Raw genomic sequence first — 21,475 nt, 5'->3', positions numbered from 1 at the left:
TTTGGAGAGCAGCATTACTTTATCAACAAGCACCAAATAAGACCTGGTCTTTCCTAGCATCCAAAGCTACCAAACCAACAACTCAAGATTAAATTTTCCCTAGCTAGGTGACTCTAGCAGAAAAGAATTGGGCCCATGTTCTGAATTAGACAAGCTATCATGATTTTAATTTCTGTCCTCCACAATCTTTCTTTCATGTGGATTCAGCATGGGGTAATGCAGTGGCAAACTCAAACAGAAATGGGGGCCATTAAACCATCCATAAGGGTCCCTGTGGAAGGTAAAATTAGAAAATCACACATTAACATTTTACTGTATTTTTATTTTGTTAAATATTTCCCAATTACATTTTACACTCGTTCTGGATGCCCATGGGAGTGTTATGTGCCAGAATGCATGTGACATCTCTGGCATAGTAGGGTAAGTGCTGGACTTCAAATTCATGTTCAAATTGTGAGATCAAGAACAAATCAATTCATCAAAGCATCCATTTCCTCATCTGTACAATGGAGCAGAATGGATAGAGAGCTGACTTCAGAGGCAGGAAGACCACAGTCCTGTTTCTAACAAACACATACCAGCTGTGTGACTCTAGGTAACTAAGCCAGATTAAGCAGCAAGACTTGTCTATACCACTGAAATCACAGCTCCTCCCCTTGTCCCTATAGCAGGACTAAGGCTTGAAATTCTGCCCCAACAAGGCTGGGAGGAAAGCCCTTTCCCAATTTCGGTACTATACAAATGCATGGCTATTTCCATTTTTCAAGCACATGGTTCTGCTCAGCAGGGCAGAGAGCAGCCACTCACTGACCATTTAGCACTACCTTGCTTTTGCTGGCTCTGGCTCCCAGGTGCCCATTTGCTTTTCCTACCCCCATGAAGCTAAAGAGGAAAGGACTGGCACAAGCTGGGCTTTCTATTGACTGGCAGTGGCAGCTGTGTTTGCTCTGCATGGGAAGTACCAACTTTTATTCTTAGTTGGAAAAGAAGTCATTCTTCTGTTTTAGTCTTTAATCAAAAAAGAAAAAAACAGAGCGCTCAAATCTAGCAGACGTGTGGTCAGCAGACAGCGGCTGGGAGTCCATCATTGATGGCGAAGAGTCTGCAGTTAAGGAGAAGCAGGGGCCTCCGGAGCTCCAGAGGACCTCTCCCCCTCCCATCCCGCCTCTCCAGCAGTGAGGAAAAGGAAGGAAGAGGGAGCAGGAACTCTCAGTCATCAAACAATCAGAAAAATTCAGAAGTCCTGATGGAACTCTCTGCTGGTGGTCTGTGACTGCTCTACTGGACCCAGAGACCCTACTGGGATAAAAAGCCTGCTATCGAGAGAACTAGTGCAGAACAGTTTCTTCTCTTGACCTCTGCTGTTTGGAAAATCTGACACACGTAAGAAATAAGGATGAACAATTTGAGGAAATATGGAAAGACCCACATGAGACGATAGAGTACAATGAGCAGAACTGGAACTGCACACACTGACTGCAACAAGATAAAAAGGAGAAAGAGCACAGAGAAAGGACAAGGCTGAAAGTGGTAGAATTTCCAACAGACCTAAAAAGGGAAACAGAGGGTCAGTCTTTATTTGTGGCTGGGAAGGCGTGATTTCTGTTCTTTGCCCTCCAGCCACAGGGTGGGCTGGGGTGGTCTTTCAGGATGCCTGGTGCACTAGGAGGGTGCTCGGAAAGGAGGAAAGGGCTCAAGGGGCAGAAATAGGCTCCAGGTACCAAAGTGGTATAACAGAGAGCCAGAAGTCGAGTCTACTGAGAGAAAAGGAATCTCACTGAAGGGATGGCAGGAAGGGAAAGGCCTTAGCACTTCCCACTGGGCCTCTCTTAACCATTCTCACACCAGTCCATCCACAATAGAGAAACATGCACACAGAGGCCCTGATGGCAAGAACACAGATTCCAGCACAACTCTTACTGCCCCCTCCTCCCCGCCAAGTGAAAGTATAGCCAGTGGCCCAAGCAGGTTGCTGTCCAGGTGACAAGTCCACTTTAGCAGGGTGGTCAACAGCCTGCGGGGGCCTGGTCACAGGCTCCAGATCACTAGGACCACTGCTCCCACATGAGTAAAATGCCCATAATGTGCAAATCCCTGGGTCCCACACGGGCTCCTTTTCAGTCTTTCCTCATCCTCCTATTGAACAAACTTCACGGAAGCACATGTATATGACTTTGGGGTTTTTCTAGGTTTTCCTTCTTGGTCACACTCCCTCCTCCCCAACCCATCCTTTTTTGGCTTGTAGATGATAACAGTCAATCAGATACCACTCGAGGGATTAGGGTGGGGTCAGGCACTGAAAATCAGCAGCAGGAACGGTTACTTCTTGACTATTTGGATGACATCCTCATGCTCCATCGTATGCGTCAATCCCACTCTCTGAGGGCTATATTTGGTGCTGGTTCCCTTGAAGAGGGGAAGGAAGATGGAAACGTTAAGTAGTCAGAATTCCTCTGAGGAGAAAGAGGAAAGCTTAAGAAGGATTGGAGGCCTTACCCACACTAAAGCATATTTAAACTGGCTGGCAAGCGTTCGGTGAATCCGGTGGCACTAGAGGAAGAGAAAAGGGTTTAGACTACAGCATGTTCCCAGCCTAAGACCAACATCTCCTAATTCCACACTTCTAGTATTCTCCACCACTGCCTGGTGCTCAGAGATGGCATTTCTAACAAGGGGGAGGGTGAAACCACTGATTTTTCAACCTCTTAAAAGTAAAGGTCATGATGACGGCAAAAAATTCCAAAGGCCACCTCCCTTAGATAGTCCCACATCGGCCATTATTTAATTATTTGTAATTTTCTGCTTGGGTGTGGCTGTTCTTCACCCCTCCACAGTCATGGGGTGGCCCACTAGCCTTTCAGGACGGTTGGCACAGTAAGAGGGGGCCCAGAAACAAGAGGAAAGGACTCAACGGGTAGAAATTTGCTGCAGGCACCAAAAGGGTCTAACATGGGGACCCAGGACTCCCACCTCCTAAGAATATGAGGGGGTCTCAATTTATGGGCTGGCAGAGAAAGGGAAGACCCCCAACACCATTCTCAAACCTGTCATCCATGGAAGAGGATGGAAACACCTGCTGAAGTCTAGATGAAGTTCAAACTTCTTTATGAAGGCTTCTCTGACCATGGACAAGCCCGCCCTGAACTACATGCTCCTTTTTCTGTACTATTGATTTGCCCCATAGTCCTGAGGTACCTTGTGTCATTTAACACTACTGTCTTGAAATTTAACATGTGTGTATGCATGTATGCATGCTTTGTCTCTTTAACCAATTACAAACTTGATGAAGCAGGCATCATGTTTTCCATTTCTCTAGCTTATACACAGGCACATCACAGATACTCAGTAAATATCAGTTCAATGGATAACTCTGGGGTAAATCAGGATTTCAGGATTCCAGAGCCATTTCTCCCATTCCTCCCATAACCTTGGGGACTTACCTCAACCTAACAGCCCTTCCCTGTCTCTATCTCACATGGATGTTTTGAAAATAACAGATACACAGGCATTAAGAACTCTGAATTCTCTAGAAGAAAACTGCCATGCTACCCCACATCCCTGTTCTGCTACTAGCTAGGGGAAAACCTTTTGTTATCAGAAACAGTAACCTATTTATTCTACTGAAATCTCTGGGGTTTCTTCTGCAAGTTTTAGTCAAGGCCAAAAGAAAGCTCTACAAGGTCAATCTTGGGTACATTTTCTATGTAATGGCTCCCAAGAGTCAAAATGTAAAAACAGCCCACTGCCTCAAATGCTCTGAGGGCACAGAAATTTGTTTTATCATCATTTACTATGGAAACATGTCCTCATTACATAAAATCTTAAAAAAATATGTTTCTGCATTCTAGGTAAAAAAAAAAAAAGAGTAAATAAATCTTCCCAAAGTCAGAGCACTATTTAAAAATTAGCCCCAATTCCATGATGCAAGTAGAGAACAAGAGTGAGGGTGGATGGCAAGAAGTCATGCACTGCCACTCATCCATCAGTGCCCAGGTAATATCATATGCAGTAATTAAATCGCATCATAACTGCCACTGGCTAGAGAGAATGAGGGCACAACCAGGATTTATAAATAGTTTGTGGATCTGCTTTACTGGGAAATATACATTGAAGCTTCAAAGAAAGGTCTGAAAAACCCAAAGTGAGGCACTTTGGGACAAAGTCTCATTAAAGACTAAGCTGTCTGTGGCTAAAAGAGGGAAGTCAACGAGGAAGTTCTTTGCCTTACTAGGAATGCTCCCTAGCAGAAAAGGAGGCAAGGAATGTGCCCAAGGAGAAAGATGTTAATTGAGGAAATTGTGTGAACCAAACTGACGTCATCTTGTTCCTCAATTTTGGATTTAGCTTAGTTCCCTTTCTATTTAATAATGGGTCTAGTCCAATTTCTGTCTTGTTTAAAAACTTTATTCAATTATGTAAATTGTGCAAAAACTTTAGTGCACTGTGTAAACCTAGCCCTGCATGAGCGGGAAGCTGGGCCACCTTCACCTGTTGCTTAGAGATCCTTCCCTAAGGACCTTGGATATATTGACCAGAAACCCAGTCAGATCTGAGGACTGCTGCAAGAAGTTTTCTCACAATTGTATCTCAAGCAACCTATACATATCTTATCTGAAAACTGGCCCCATGCTGGTCAACAGTTACTATTTCCTTGTTTCTCTGACTGAATAAAGACACTTTGGGGAAGCGGGGAGAAGTGGGAAAACTCTTTTTTCTGATTTCAGGGAATTATACCTATCTCCCCCTCCCAACTTGTAAAGTCCCTAATTTTTCCTCCAATTTAAAACAAGATTACCTAATCTCATATCCTGTTGTTTCCTGTTAACACATAAAAATCTGTGTCCCCCTTTATTTGGGGTCCAGTGCCAACTGGAGGAGGACCGATCTCAATTTGTTATACAATTGACATGCACTGCTTCATAAAAGGATATGTTCAGAAGCTCAAACTTTTACTTCCTCAGTTATTTCAGATTCCACCAGCCACATTACCAATGCTAGCCATCTCTTCTGGCCCAGACCCAGGGCTGATAAGAAAACCATGATGTAGGTGAGTGTAAAGGAATTCCATGGGCCAGAAGAGAAATAGTACCCTATGTGAGAGCTGAGTCACTGCCTGAGGACAGCTGTGACTGGAGAGCTCCCTGGCCATCTAATCAGATATTAAATAATCATTTCTATTCTTTCACTTACCACGTGCTCTACAGAAGCACCTTTCCGGAGAATAATGGCGTCGGTGAAGTCTGGTCTTTCTATAAAAGGAATAGGAGAAAGAGAGAAGGGAAAACAGAGTTAAAATCCCTCAGTTTTCCAAGAGCAAACTATTTTTTTTTTAAACTAGCTCATGCTTCTATCAGCCTGTCTAGTTATACCTGAAAAATGTCAAAGAAACAGACAGCCATTGGCTAGATGCGAGTCACTACCTCCCAACCTTCAGAATGATGTTCTCTCAGCGCTGGAAGGAGCTGAATCCATCCATGAGCAAGAATCCCATTTACAACAGATGGTCATTCAGTGTTTGCCTCTCTACCTCCAGCAAGGGGAAGCCACGACCTCATTCCAAGGGAAGAAAGTGCTGACCGTTACAAAGTTCTTCCTTACGCCAAGCCTCCATCTGGCTCTCTGCAGCTTCCACCCATTGTTTCTGGTTTAGCCCTCTAGGGGTAATAATTCCTCTTCCCCCATCGAAGTCCTGAAAAACCTCAGGACACATCTCATGTCCTCACTAAGTCTTCTCTTATCCACAACAAACGTTCTTCAAATTTCAGATGACCTGACGCTGAGGCCTTCACCATCCTGGAACCCGTTTTGTGGAACTCCCCAGTCTATCAGCACATATCTTGAACACAATCTCCCAGAGATGGCCTGAGCCGGGCAGAGGCCAGCATGACTGCCCCCATGCCAGTCCTGGACACTGAGTCAGTTACTGTTGCCTGAGGTGGCCCTGCCTTTCCTGGCTGTCACGTCATACCATGGACCCACAGAGAGCCTGAAATGCACTAAACCTCCAGATTTTCTGAAGATGAACTGTCACACCATCATGCCTCCTCCATCTTTGACTCTTGTGAATCTGACTTTTTGAATTGAAGATGAAGGTATCTGGTCTAGACTAGGACTTCTCAGACTTGTTCCACTCGTCACCCCTTCAGCACTTCTTAAACTGTGGGTTACACCCCCATGTGGGGTTTAAGAAGTGCTGGTCTAGACTGGTGATACCAGTGGTGGAGGGAATTTTCAGTAAAGAAATTCCCTCTCCCAATACAGGCTAACAACTATCCTACAGCTTCTAGTGTTCCAGAACTTCCTGGAAGCAGGGAGAGATGGGAGTGACCTGCCCAGGCTTATACAGCTGGGGCATGTACGGGCTGGACCTGAACCCAGATTTCCCTTTCCTGTATATTTTTTCCTATTAAATGTCATTGTAAACTCTGACATACAACCTCCTTCCTCTCTGACATCAAACCACTAATGGCTCCTCTGTGGGTCAAGCCATTCAACTAGTTCTAGGTCTATCCTGAATGGACCCACTACCCTTGAGCCCAGTCCTCTCCATTTTGTCCACAAGAGTAACATGAGCAGGCTTGGGGCAAATGTTTTGTTATTATTCTGGTAAACTATACCTATGGCACAGTGTAGACATGACACTATTCTAACAGGCCCATACCACCCTTCAGTATCCATCCTCTGCGACCTGTGCTGGCATCCATTATCATAAAGGTAACACATTTATGTGGTCCTTTAAAGTAAAGAAAGCACTTTACCCATATCCTATTAGTTAAGTCTTAGTAAGTGGGGTAAGCACTAGAGATATTATCATCCCTATTTTTGAGATAAGGAACTATGACCCACGAGAGGTTAAGTGACTCATTCACAGTCACATAGCAAGTGTTAGGACTACAATCCAAATCTTCTATATGTTTCTCAAAAATATAAGCTGGTTAATAAGTTACATATACATCCATATCAGTCTCTTTCTTCTCAAACTGTTTCTTTTTTAGTTTTTGGAATTTCATTCTTGAACACTTCCCATCTCTCATGAGCTGACCCTCCTTGTAGAATTGTAGGCTATGGAATCATGACTATTTCCTCTTTGAATCCTTTCAACTCTGGTCTCCTACTATTTAGAGTGTATGGAAGACTGGGCCTGGATTTTCTCTCCTTCTTTAGCACAAATTCTAAGATGGAATCCTTACTATTTCCTCTCCTCACCCCCAAAGTTTCCTTCATTTCTATCCCAGCTATAAGTGGCTTCTTGTCAGTAAGCATCAGATTCAAAACAGAAATTTCCTGCTGGCTCTCTCATCTTCTGAAGGATGAAATTATCATTATGGCAAATGAAGGATCTATTAGCTACTCCTCTTTTGGTAGAGCGAAAACTTGAGATGACTCCCAATCCCCCACTGCCAGGTCATCTATCCAGCCTGTGTTCTCTTACTCATTTCCTCTTCATCAGTGCAGTTTGTGGTATATTCTGAGGACAATATCACTTGTCTGATTCCTCCACAGACCTTCGCCCAAATGCTCCCCTCCATCATGCCTCCCTGCTCTGGTTCTTAGAACTCTTCACATGAGGATGTTCCCTTAATACATAGAGCCACTCTACTCTTAATTTTACCTAACTTGTCCCTCGTGAATAACATATGTATGCCTTTCCAGAGTCAGTGATGGGTCTCATCAAGACCATATGAGGTCAAAGATGCCTCCCTCTCAGTATTCTAGTTCACCTCAGTTGTAAAGCATACTCTGAACACAGTGACACGGACAGTTTTTATGACTTATCCCTTTCTGGGTTTTTCGTCTCCTGCGAAGGCCCTGGTGTTGCTACTTCTATTTCTTTCTACTCTCTACAGCACTGGGGTCAAACTCAGATAGAGACTCGTGATAATGAATACTTAGAAGTCTATGAATTAACATTATCTATGCTGCATTATATTTTTACTTTTTTTGTTAAACATTTCCAAATTACACTTTAATCTAGCTCAGGCTGTACTGGAGGCTTCAGAGGCTGCAGGTCTCAAGTCTGATGCCTCTGCTCTATAGTATCTAGCTTTAAGTGCAGGAAGGCAGTTTTTTCCTCATTCTTTTCTTGGCTTAAAATCTGATTAAATTTGCAAGACTATAAGCAAATAATAGTCTTACCAGGACTTAGTAGGGGCACTATATTCCTGGACAGGAGCCTGTCATTCCTATGTTTTGAACCACAAACCAGAAATCCCAGTCCTGTTCTCAGATGTCACGTTAATTAACTCTTCACTTCCCAAATCTGCATTTCTTTTGTGAAACCCTAACTCTCCTTTGGCAGCAACGATGAAAACAACTATGGCCCTAACGTCTTCACTGTCTTGTCCAAGCTTTCCTAATCTTTAACAATGCCTTCTAGATTCCTTTTGGCAGTGTGATTAGTGCCGACATGAACTATTACAGTAGTGCACGGTGTACGGTAGTCATCCAGCTGGACAAATCTGGAGTTTATGTTCCTTGACCCCAAAACCTGATGAAGGAAGGCAGACGATTGTTGCTAATAGGCTGAACAAATGATTGTCTTATACCACTCAGCAGGGACCACAACCACTTTATGTTTTCCTGACACAGGACATGAGGATTCTTAACATTATTCCTTGGAGGACAATCAGCTGCTTCCTCCTTAGAAGGGAAGTTCCTTCCCTTCAGGAGGGGTTTCCTATTTAAATAGTCCTTCTAAGTTCCTTTCTCCTGTGAGTCACATTTCCCCACCCTCTAAACTCCTGGCACCGGCAGGATTCCCCTCTGCCTCTTCAGACCCTTTACCTTCTGTTTTCATACTGACACCCTTTTCTCCACCCCACTTTTTAAAGGAGCAGGTTATTTTCCTCCAAGAGTGGACAAGCATTCTTTGAACCTCTTCTTTCTTCTAGAAGAAAGAGCAGCCTACACATGATAGCATGACCAAAGCATAAATATTAAACACTCTGTGCAGGTCACTATTAAATTCTCTCTGCTCTCTGAACTTTTTGGAAATGAGATCCTCAGTTCCTTGCCATTTCCTGGGTAAGTTCTGTAGCAAATTGTTCCCAAGAACCTTTTCTGTTCCAGAGCTGTCACTTTGTGAGCACTACCTTAACATCCAAACACAACTTCCTTACCCTTTTCTGCCTGTCTTACCATCCCTATCCTACATCTCTCCCTTCTCCATTAAAATTCCAGAAAAGGCTGTTGCTTCTGTTATCACTGCTTGGTTCTAATTCTCCTTTCACTTGTGGCTAAATCCTTTGCAGTCTGGCTTCTGACCTCATCACTCAACTGAAACTGTTTTCTCCAGTTATCAATGATCTCTTAAATGCTAAGTGGTCTTTTCTCAGCCCTTACCTTCCTCAATTTCTGGAAAGTTATCTGATACTGGTGACCACCCTCTCCTAGATATTCTCTTTTCTCTGGATCAACATGACGTTCTTTCTGGGAACTCCATCTACCTGTTTGACCACCCCTCCTTAGTCTTTTTGCTGGATCATCCCCCATATCCTGCTTCCTAAGGTGAGCAGGCCTAAGGTTCTGCCTTAAATTTTTGTCTGTTCTCTCTATATATTCAATCACTTGGAGAACTCATCAGCATATTTTGTATGCGCATGCCTATGTATGTGTGTGCATATGTACACATACATATACACACACATACACATTAAGATATAAAGGTCATATCCCAGCTATAACTTTTTAAAGTTCAGATTTAATGTTACTTGTGTATCATTTAGTGGTTCCCCCTCTCCTAATGAAAACATTTATGGAACATCTCCAACCTTGATAATGAGACAGAAGACAAGCAGGGAGGAAATGAAGTCGGAGATTCAATTTTACCACTTTTACCATCTCAGACACCATAAAACTTTTAAGGCATCCTGTGTTTACACAGTAAGCACTAAGCAGCTGCTGAGTCCAAATATGGAAAGTCATATCTTCTCCTGCCTATAAGATCAGAGTCTACTGCAAATGCTCAAAAATGCAGCAATATAATAGTCCCTGGAGGCTGACAGGGTAACTCTGGCCTTCAGAATACAGCCAAATACCATGAAGAGAAAACCTGATGAGCCAGGAAGTTAAAATTCTTGCAGATTCCATGGTCTGTGACTCCTGCTTTAAGTTGGGAGGAGATGTTACTATTATAAGTGTCACGGAAGGAAATCTAGTCTAGGTGTGGTCTAGAAAGCACTACAAGGGATAGTTTGCATTGTGCTGTCCTCCATATATAAAAGTAACATTACTACTCCCCAATGCTAGAAGGATGAATTCTCTGAATTATTTCTTTTAGTAGCGGCAATGTTGTTGTTCAGTTGGTCATTCATGTCCAACTCTTCATGGCCCCATGGACTACAGCATGAAAATACAGTCTATGAGGTTTCCGTGGCAAAAATACTGGGGTGGTTTGCCATTTCCTTCTCCAGTGGATTAAGACAAACAGAGATTAAATGACTTGGCCAGGGTCACACAGCTAGTAGGTATCTGAGGCCAGATTTGAACTTACGTCTTCCTGACTCCAGGCCCAACACTCTCTGTCCATTAAACCATCAAAATGCCCTAGTAGTGGCAATAGAGTATGATCACTATGAGATCCAATCTAAGAAAGGAAATATATCTGACCTAAGTAAGGGACACCCCCTACCCCAGTCCTCCTCAAAAAAAGAGGTAGAAATACATAAAGTTAACTGATCCAAAAGAAAACGTAGCTTTTCACCCAGGGGAAAGGCAGGGGAGTGGTGTTAGCATCACATAGAGCTAAGGAGCTATATAGACACCATGATGCTTGTCAGGAAAGAAAAGGCCTGGTCCTCAACTTACGTCCTCTTTTTTTGGTGTAGATACACGTCAGGGCCAAGTATTCCCAAAGCATCTCCAACAAGAAGTCCAGGTTGAGCTTCATCCCGCAGCTACAAAGACAAACCACACACATGTACCCCCCCCCCCCCAAATCAGTGACTTTGTGAGTAGTTAGTTCTCAGTTGGGATAGCTGCCAATGGGAACATGAAGATGTTAAGGCCTCCTTGGAAGCAGATGAGGATAGGAAGGGGAGATTTTAACCAATGACATAATCAACAGCCCTTGAATGAGTGGACACTGTGCGGCATGAGGCTAGCTTCAGAGTGTGGAGGAAATACCATTATCCCTGAACAGTTTATTTTATACACAATTGTCACAAGGATAGCTTGAAGGTGGGTTTCCTCTAATGTAAATTGCATGGATGTTCAAATAACTATTTCTCACCCCATCTCTCAGGGCCTTTTTTGCTTACTTCCAGGATTATGCTCATACTCCAAATGGTTAAGAATTTCAAGAACTATGACCTCCATGTAAGTGGGGCTTTACTTTCTTTTTAAAAAACAAATATCACAAGCAAATGACCACCAGAGGCAGGGGAACAAGCTCCAGAGTCTTACCTAATTACAACACTGTTGGGCTTTCGTGCCAGGCGATCAACTTCCTCCATTGAAATCTGATCAATTTTGTTATAAACCTGATTCCAAAAGGGAAAGGCAAAAGAGGTAGGGAAAGAAGGGTCTTTAGGAAAAACAAATCCATTCAAATATAAATAGTCCTTAACTCAATCCTGCCCAACTTCCCATTTTCTAACTTATCCAAGTACTAGAGGAAGGGAATAAATTTTTATAAAGCATCATAAAACACCTACTGAGCACTTCAAAAAACATATATTATTCTCATTTGATCCCCATGACAACCCTAGAAAGTAGGTGTTATTATTATCCCAATATCACAGATGAGGAAACTGAGGCAAACAGGTTAAGTGACTTGCCCAGAGTCACAGTTAGTAAGCTTCTGAGGCTGAATTTGAATTCAGATCTTCCAGACTCCAGGCCTACTATTCTATCCACTGTGCTGTGTACCTGCTTCTAAAAGAATACTAGAGAGTTCTGCACCCTAAAAAGCACATCAGCATCCGAACAAAGAGCCTATGGGGACAAAGACTCCCCAATGCCTCCAAAAGAAAGACACTCTTAGTCTAGTGATTTGATTTTAAACTTTAAAACTTCTATTTGTGCTGTAACCAAGCAAAACAAATAAGATGCTGGATGTTTCAGTGAAAAGGGAAGAAAGCCTCAACTTCCGTGTCTTTTCCTAGGACTCATTTTTTAACAAAGAGATAAATGACAGGTAGTACTACACTGTCCATGTCTTTGAAATGCCAAAAAATGGATTGAGACCAAAGGATGTATCTAATGGTTGGTGTTTACTGAAGAGAATGGGATCCCTCAGATCTTAGTTTCATCCTCTGGTCTCAGTGTCAAAGCCTCCACCTGGAATTCAGGTACCACTTACATACAAACAGGGCATGTACACACGGTTGCCAACAATCACGTCAATAAATTCATCTGGTGAACAGTCTTCTCGGAAGAGAACTTCAGCATTGAAGATTTCTGAGGTGGTCAAAATTAAGGTCAGTGAATATGCTCTCAAACGCAAATTCAAGAATCCCAGAATTGGAAAGGAGCTCTAGAGTCATCCAGTCTAACCAGACGCACATTCAGTCCTAACCAGAGAGAAGCCCGTCTCCAACAAAGGATCTAACTAGAGTTCCAATTCCGAGTTCCTTGGCCTGAGCCTCAAGGAACAAGTACAACAAACAGCAGCCTTCTCCAACCTTTCCTTCTGTTCTCCTACCGTCAAAATTGGCTTGAATGCTTCAGTGATAGACGCCGAGATGTTGGTGGATGGCTCTAATCATCACAAAGTTCTCTAACTTATTCTTACCTTGAAGGCTGCCTCCCTCTTACTTCCACCTGTATCTTCCCTCTGGAAATAGAGAATAAATCTAATCCTTCTTCCACATAAACATCTTCTCCTGCCAAAATACATGTTTCAAATTCATCCAAATGATCCCCATGAAAACAAAGTTAATGGTGCTTTAACCAACTGATGTCCGTCCTCTGGCTATACTTTACTGTCCATCTTAACATGTGGTAGCCAGAACTGAATCTAGCGCTCCACAAATATGGTAAGCAATGGGAATTAACTAAATTATTAGCTTTAGTTGGGAAACTCTATGCTTATGGCAAATGCTTTAATAAATAAAATAAGCATATATAGAATATCCCAAAATGTCTTACAGCGGTTTTAAACCTACACAAAGCTTTAAATTGCACTAAGACTTTTGGGACACCCTATATAAAAAAGGTACTTGAAAACCCCAGGGATTCTGCCTTACACATAAGTTACTGATTCTGATCAATCCAGTGTGCTTTCCAAGAATAGCCCTCAACATCCAAGATATGGGTGGTTAAGCAGTCACCAGTCTAGCACCTGGCTGTCAATTCCTACCTTCAGGCTCCAGAAATCTCTTCTAAAATTGCCTTCTATCTCGGTCAGAGCAGCCAAGATTTAAGGGGGCCCCCATTTCTTGGGTTCTTTGGGGAAAGGATACTGTACTCATGTAGGATGAGCTGCACCAGCTTCTCAGAGCACTGGCTCAGTGTGACTGTTGAATTGAAGGAGATCCCACCACCTTTCTTTGGCTGGGGGGTGAGAAGGAAAGAAAAAGGAAGACATATTTAAATATAGAGACTGTTCTGGAAAGAATTTCTATTCTTTCTCAGCCCATGCAAACAAACCCTAATTGGGCCCAGAGTTCTCACCTTGAAGTAGATATTGGGCCTGTGTTTGTTGAGCCGGATCCCCACAGATTCCAATTCCTTTTCCAACAGGGACCTGCACAGGTGCAGCAAACATAGTGACTCTTAGCTGGAGTGCAAGCTCCAGCAATGAAAGTCCCTTCTATATATCTGAAAAGGATAATTCCACCACCGTGACCTTGGACCTTCCTATATTCTACGACTCAATCAACCAACCAACACGTACGGCCGCTGCCACTTCCCAGAGACCGCTGACCCCTACGACTGTCTGTCGCCGCCGCACTCACTGCAGACACAGAACATTCAGTCATGGATGAAAATGAGCTGGTGCAAAAGGCCAAATTGGCTGAGCAGTCTAAGATATGATAACATGGAATCTGTCATTGAGCAAGGAGCTAAATTATCCAATGAGGGGAGGAGTCTTCTCTCTGCTGCTTACAAAAATGTTGCAGGGGCCCGGAGGTCATCTTGGAGGGCTGTTTCAAGTATGGAGCAAAAGACAGAAGGTGCTGAGAAAAAACAGCAGACGGCCTGAGAATACAGAGAGAAAACTGAGACCGAACTAACAGATATCTGCAATGATGCCTGTCTCTACTGGAAAAGTGCTTGATTCCTAATGCTTCGCAAGCAGAAAGTAAAGTTTTCCATTTGAAAGTGAAAGGAGACTACTACCGGTATTTGGCTGAGGTTGCTGCTGGTGAAGATAAGAATGGCACAATGGATCAATCACAGCAAACATATCAGAAGCATTTGAAATCAGCAAAAAGGAGATGCAACCAATGCATCCTGTAAGATTGGGTCCGGCACTGAACTTCTCTGTGTTCTGTTAGGAGATCCTCAAGTCTCCACAGAAAGCCTGCTCCCTCGCAACGACAGCTTTTGATGAAGCCATTGCTGAACTTGATACATTAGGAAGAATCATACAAAGATGGCACACTAATGATGCAATTACTGAGAGACGATTTGACATCATGGACATCGGACACCCAGGGAGATGAAGCTGAAGCAGAAGGAGGGGAGAATGAACCAGCCTTCCAACTGTTGTCTGCCTCCCTCATTCTAAAACTTACATAGTAGACCATTTGCCATCCATGCTGCCCCACAAATAGCTTTTGTTTACAATTTATGACAGGTTTATGTTACTTCTATTTGGATTTCTATATTTCCCATGTGGTTTTTATGTTTAATATTAGGGGAGTAGAGCCAGTTAACATTTAGGGAGTTATCTGTTTTCATCTGAGGTGGCCAGTATAGGGATATGGAATTTTTATACATTTTATATGTTTGGCATAGTACTTTTGGTACATTGTGATTTCACAAGGTCAATGTTAAAACGGTTTCCATGTCTAAGTAAAGAAAACTGCCTACATGTTGGTCTGTCATGGGGATCTGGTCTGTCATAAAGGGATAATTGGTTCCAGCCACAGGTGTAGTAACTGTGGGTACTTTCGGGTTGGAGCACTCATGGCTGTGGTAGAAAGAGATGTCCCATAGTTATTACATGTCATTCCATGTGTATCTGTGGAATACACAATCTCAACATGTACACCTTTATGACTGCAGCTGCAAAAGTGTTCCTTAAGACAAAGTTTTAACCCAGTCCATTTACTCTGGAGAAAGGCAGAAACGGTTCACATTCCATCATTTGTAAAACTACCTGCTGTTCACTTTCATTATTTTTGCTACACTCATTTTATTTATATTTAAATGGTTCAGGCAACCTAAGAACAAATGTACAAGTAAAGATGCAGTAAAAATGAATTGCTAGATATTCATAAAGTCACTGTATATCAGACATAGCAGTAAAACAAGGAATCCATGGATTTAACTTTTTTTAGGTTTTTTTGCTTTTGTGATTTTTTTGATACTTGCCTAACATGCATGTGCTGTAAAAATAGTTAACAGGGAAATAACCTGAGATGATGGTTAGCTTTGTTTAATGTCTTATGAAATTTTCATGAACAATTCAAGCATAATTGTTAAGAACATGTGCATTAAGTTGATGTAAATGGAATAAAAGTTTTATGAATGAAAAAAAACAACACGTGTGAAGCATCTACACAGTGCCAAGGACTGTGCTAAGTGCTGGGCATACAAAGAGAAGACTGAAACAATTCCAACGCTTATGAAGTTCACATTCTAACATGAGACAAGAGGTACATTTAAGTACAGGCAATAAATAAACAAAGACTGAAGTTCAAACAAATACACACAGTTAAAGCACAATGTGTTCAGATACAGGTTTTGTATTTAGGGGGACAAAGGGCTATTCCACTGAAATGTCAGCATCTCCCTCTCCCCTATTTAAAAGAGGATGAAACTCAAGTAAAAACCGTGTCCTTCTTTTCCAAAGGAGCTCAAAGTTGGTCCTTGGCAGCTAAAAGCCAGGAAAGCAGACCAATTTAGTGGCTGTGGGTGAAGGTGGAATCCCTTGCCAAAACATGCAACCTCAAATGGGTACACCTGTAGCCCAGAAGGCTAGGGAATCAATGGAACACCTGAGGCCTGGTTTTTGCCAGTCTTTACAGCAACAGCTTGGTCATGCTGGCCAACTCTCCATAGAGAGTGAATAAAGGCCCCAGGCCAAGCTTGCTGCGCCCTGGTAGAAATTCAATAGAGTTCCCAATCCAAGCTCCTTGACAATAACATTCCTTTTCCAACCTTTCCTTCTACTCTGTTGCTGTAAACAACTCTTTGCTCCCAAGAGCCTCCTGATACTAGAGGCACATACTGGTTAGATCTTACTTAGTACCCCCTCCTGTACAATCATGTCATTAAGTCAATCCAAGTGGAAAGACAAGTAATAGAAAACAGAGAGCTAACTCTCTTGCTGACAAGGCGTCCAGGATTCCAACCCTGCTACAGAAGGGCTAGCAGCAAGGGAAGATTCTTCTGGCCAGACTTTTAGGGACTACATACAGGACAGCTACTACAAAAAGTTAGAGAACTACTCAGTGGACAACCAGGCACAGCAGCAGTAGTAGCAGCAACATCCTTTGGTGCCAAGCTACTTTCCAGCAGAGTAGTTCTGGTCCAAACTCAATCCATTCCCTCCCTCCACACACTGACCTCTGCACTTCTCCCTTGGTGGCATCCAGCATCATGATGACAACATCAGCTGTCCTAGCCACAGCGATCACCTGTCGGCCTCTGCCTTTCCCTGGGAGAAGCAGAATATGGAATTATGTTCATCCCTCTTCCTAAAGGAAGGTGTTAGAGGTGATCCAACAGTCTTGCCACTTTTATCACTTACATTAGTGGATCTCTACAGAGACACAGAGACTCAAAACCGCAAATTAACATCATGTCAAATATTTCCCAACTAAATTTTAATCTGATTTGGACCACACTCAGAAGATTTGCAGGCTGGAGGCAAGCTTGCCACCTCTGATCTACACAGCTGTTCTAGGGACACATTCAGAGAATAAGATAATCTTTTTATCTCACCACAACAACAGCGGTGGAATGGTTTTTCCATCAGGACATCAAAAATGAAAAGCCATAGGTGGACCTCTTTCTGGACAATTCAGAAAGTGAAGGGTAAAAGGGGGAGACAGACACCTTGGCTAGTCTGGAAGTCAGAGTCAGTGACACCTTAGTGCACACACAAAGGCCATCAAGCTTGAATGGACTACAGTTCTTTTTTCTATTTTTAAATTGTTTTTACTTACTTCGTTAAATATTTCCAAATTACATGTAAAAAATTTTTTCTAATTATTATTAAAATTCTGAGTTCCAAATTCTCTTCCGTTTCCTTCCCTCTTCCACATTCCCCCCATTAATAACCCTAATGAAGGACTATTCTCAGAGCTGCACCTCCATTATTGAGTACAAATTTCCTTACAAAATTAATGAATTTCCAACATTTCGGACCTATGTTATAACTACTAACTTTGGAGAATAATGAAAATGGAGAAGTGGAAGCACTGGTTGGCAATCTCATCAATTTCCTCTGCTGCAAAGTCCCTGTGAGGAAGAATCTGGCCTCAGCACTTCTACTTCCCTCCTCTGCCTTTACCAAGCTCCTGCCTCAGTGATTACGAATAAAAATCAAATCAATTTTCCTACCTTGTGCAGCACCTTCAATGATTCCAGGAAGATCTAAGAGCTGAATATTGGCTCCTTTGTACTAGGGCAAAAAAATGAAAGAGGTCATGGATGCTCAGCTGACTGCCCCTTGAAAAGCTTTCCTTAATATGAACTAACAACCCCTTAAGTCTTAAATCAAACAAAGGTCTAAGCAGCACTTTAAGTAGAGGAGAGTCCATGTAGATTTCCCAAAATGCTTCTGCAGGTTCAGAGAGTGATCAATAGAAGCTTTGAAAATTTCAGAATGCTCAAAGCACAGTGCTGATGTTTCAAGAACCAAACCCAATCCTAGGCTGAGAAGTACTTTACTTCTAGACTGTCTTTGAAAAAGAAGCCCTGTGTTGGCATAAAAGGAAAAGGGTTTCCAAGCTTTCAATCTGGGACAGGAACGTTCAAGTTCCTAAATCTAAATCCTGAAGATCATCCCACACGCTAACATCTTTTAACAATTATGTCATCATGGGAGATTCAAGAATTTATAATAATAACAATAAAACAGTAACAATAAAAGCCAACATTTATATAGCACCTATTATGTGCCTGGTATTATGCTCCCTATATCTCTTGAAATAAAGAAGTGATCTGGACAGATCACAATACAGACTAAGGAGCTAAGGCATCATTACAATTGTTTTTTAATGAAAAACAACTTTTTTAATGGAACCAATTAGTGAGCTGAAAGAGTGTTCTTACTGTTCCGCCAGACCTCAATGCAGTAAGAGCTCCTAGGAGCAGTGAGGGCACCCACAGAAACTGTTAGAAACTCTTTAAGACCTCAAAACCACAGGGGGGAAGACAACGAAGGCCAGCCTCAATGAAAGAACAAATGCAAACACACACCCACAGACTCACATTCTTTTTGGTTCCCCTCAGAATTCAAACTTACTTCAATGACACCTGGGATACAGGTCAGAGTGGTGAATTCATAGGATGCAGCTTCACTGGCTGTGGATGTCATTAAGCTCAGGAAGGTAGACTGAAAAGACAAGAACATTCCACTCAGGAGCTTAAACACCCAACTCCCACACTTTCAACCCCTCTACGTTTACTGGCAAGCAGCCTCATAAGCCAAAAAGCCCGTGCTATAAAGCAGACTGGACAGAGGCAGGGTGAGGTGCAGGGGAAGAGGGGAGGAAGGAAGGTGCAGACAGTGAAGAATAGGAGGAAAATAAAATGCTGGAATTTCACTCATTTGACCCCAGGAGATAACATACCCACATGAAATTTACTATCACATTTTCTGACTTTTTAGAGAAGAAAACTGTAATTTGGAAGTCAAATATTTAAATCACAATTCCCCTTTTCTTCCCCTAACCCCACTTTAAAAATAATTTCACAGTCATTGTTGAAAGCAAAGCCAGGCACACTAATGCACTATTGTATCCACTACTGGTGGAGCTATGAATTAATTGGTCCAACCACTCTGGAAAGCAATTCAGAATTATACTAGGAAAGTGACAAAAATAGCCATACTCTTTGACCCAGAGATTCCACTGCCAGGAGTATACCCCAAGGAGATCAGTGATAAACAACTCATATATAATAAAATAAAAAAGCAGCAATTTTCATAGTGGCAAATAACTAAAAACAAAATAGATGTCCATCAATTGGAGAGTGGTTAAACAAGCTGTGATACATGCAGTAAAAAAGTCATATTCCTGTGCCTTAAGGAATAATGAATATAGAGAAACATGGGAGGAAATACTGACATGAAGTGAAGTAAGCATGAACTAACAACAATGTAAATGGATGAATGCTGGGAAATTTAAAGACAAAGGCTGGGTGCAAAGAAGAGATATGAAAAAACACCACCTCACCTTCTTGGCAAGGAAGAGGAAAAGCAGGAATAAGGGACTATGGTGCAGAATACTCTACATAATGTCAAATTTTTTCAATCTACATCTAGTTTTACTTTATTTTTTCACCTCGTTTTTATTCTTTATTATAAAGAAACACGATCTGGGAAGGGGAAGGGGAAGAACTATACTAGGAAATGCAGGTAATGTAAAAAAAAAAAATAAAACACTTAAAAACACAACTCCAGTGTATTATTCTTTCAAACACATTTTGTTATTAATTTTTCAAATTCCATTAAGAAGGATCATGTGTATTTTAGTAGGAACTCAATCATCTATGAATTAGTAAGTAAACACAGTGAATATATTGCTGTATCTAGTTCAATCTATCTGTTTATATGGGATTAAGATTTCAGTTTCCCTTCAGTTCTATTAAGTTGTTTTATAGTTCTCTTTATATTGAATTTAAAGGACATTTATGAAGCCCTTGCAAGGTGCTACATTAGAATAATAATGACAAAACAGTTCCTGTCCTCAAAGAGCATCCATTCCGCTAGGGAGACACAACATGGCCACAGATAAATGAGTACATGGTGATCCCAACACCTGGGGGGATCAGAAGGATTCCATGGAGAAGAAAAGATATTCCAAGTATGGAAGATGATGTTATATGTAAATGTAAAAAGAGAGAACGGCATACTTGGGGAACAACTAACCTTCCCTTCTAGCTAAGAAAACAGGCTACACAAAAGCAAAAGTAATGTGAACCAAGGCTGGAAAGTTAGGCTGGGCCAGACTGTAGAGGCCCTTAAATGCCATGTTAAGTTGCAACGAATCTTAAAGAAAATGTACAAAGGCCATAGTTCTGAAAGAGCACATTGAAGACGAAGAAAAAAAAATACAAAGACAAATGACAACCACCCGGAAGAGAAAGTTTTTGTCAACCAAGTCTTTGGAACTGTGAATTGGTTCAGTGCCAGAAACTGATCTGATTTTATCAGTGAATATGACATTAAAGAAGAGGCATTACATGTGCTTGGCCACTACACCCTAAGGGCCCTGTGGGACATTTCCATGTGACTTGAGGCTGAAACTTTCCACATGTTCTGTCTCCCGCCCCATCAGAATGGGAGTCTTTGAGGGCCGGGACTGGTTTACTTTTCTATCCATGTCCCTGGCACTCAGTACGGTGCTTTCATTCACTCATTTGTTCATATATCAAGACGCAGAATTATTCCAAATTTCAGAAATTTTTCCAAGTCCACTTTTGATTACAATCCATCAGTTTTTAGTGTTGTATTACATATTAGAAATTTTTTTAAACTGTAAAAGTTTATAAAGTCTATTGTATAAATCAAAAAACAATTATTTTCCTTTGTCCCAAGTACTTTGTTCATTATGGTAATTGCAGGATAGCATCAAGGAAGGTGGTAACAAAGACCCACCCAATATCCTGCCCAGATGAACAAAGATAACCAATCCACCTACCCTTGCATTTTGTGTTCCACAAAATGGAACTAAAGAAATGAAACTAGGGCAGAGGGAAAGAGGGGGTTGCCTTACGAGGGCAGAATAAAAAAAGATTAGGATGTAGTAATCTAAAAATAGCAAGACTGACAAGGGTGAGGCTAAAACTACTAAAATTAGGAATGGCACACACAAGGTGACCACAGATTTTTTTTTAACCATATCCTAAAAACTTAGGACCACATCGTACCCTCTGGTACTTGAGTGAAATAAGTGAAGGACCAATAAAATAAAAGCTAATTTACACAGCAGGCAAACTTATGGAGCTTCTTATTCCAAAAAATCTAAATGGATTACAAGAGTCTTTAGACAAACTGGTAAGTCCACAGGTAAGAGAGATACAGTTAAGATTGAGAGCACAGAAGAGTTGAATGAAAGCTAGAAAAAGAACCTTAGAGACAGCTCTAACTTCTTCACTTTGTAAATGACACAAGAGGCTCAGGGAGGTGACC

At 41.8% G+C, this 21,475-nt stretch overlaps 1 protein-coding gene and 1 pseudogene across 1 annotated transcript in view; one reads left to right on the top strand and one right to left on the bottom strand.

Moving 5' to 3' along the window:
- Nucleotides 1-301: 301 nt before the first annotated feature.
- DRG2 (developmentally regulated GTP binding protein 2) overlaps nt 302-21,475 on the bottom strand; it is a 28,777-nt gene continuing 7,603 nt past the window's right edge. Inside the window, exons 3-13 of the mRNA XM_072650176.1 lie at nt 18,587-18,676; nt 17,680-17,740; nt 16,681-16,771; nt 13,615-13,687; nt 13,404-13,494; nt 12,302-12,399; nt 11,404-11,480; nt 10,807-10,895; nt 5,191-5,249; nt 2,497-2,550; nt 302-2,406 (exon numbers count right to left, since the gene is read on the bottom strand). Coding sequence (XP_072506277.1) covers nt 2,320-2,406; nt 2,497-2,550; nt 5,191-5,249; nt 10,807-10,895; nt 11,404-11,480; nt 12,302-12,399; nt 13,404-13,494; nt 13,615-13,687; nt 16,681-16,771; nt 17,680-17,740; nt 18,587-18,676 — 870 coding nt within the window. The 3' untranslated portion in view covers nt 302-2,319. The remainder of the gene's footprint in view (nt 2,407-2,496; nt 2,551-5,190; nt 5,250-10,806; nt 10,896-11,403; nt 11,481-12,301; nt 12,400-13,403; nt 13,495-13,614; nt 13,688-16,680; nt 16,772-17,679; nt 17,741-18,586; nt 18,677-21,475) is intronic.
- On the top strand, nt 13,921-14,685 carry LOC140531133 (14-3-3 protein zeta/delta pseudogene; annotated as a pseudogene).

This window comes from Notamacropus eugenii, chromosome 3, assembly GCF_028372415.1.
Source record: "Notamacropus eugenii isolate mMacEug1 chromosome 3, mMacEug1.pri_v2, whole genome shotgun sequence".
Taxonomy (NCBI): domain Eukaryota; kingdom Metazoa; phylum Chordata; class Mammalia; order Diprotodontia; family Macropodidae; genus Notamacropus; species Notamacropus eugenii.
Note: the sequence above shows the minus strand (reverse complement) of the source record. Positions and strands in the feature narration are given on the sequence as shown.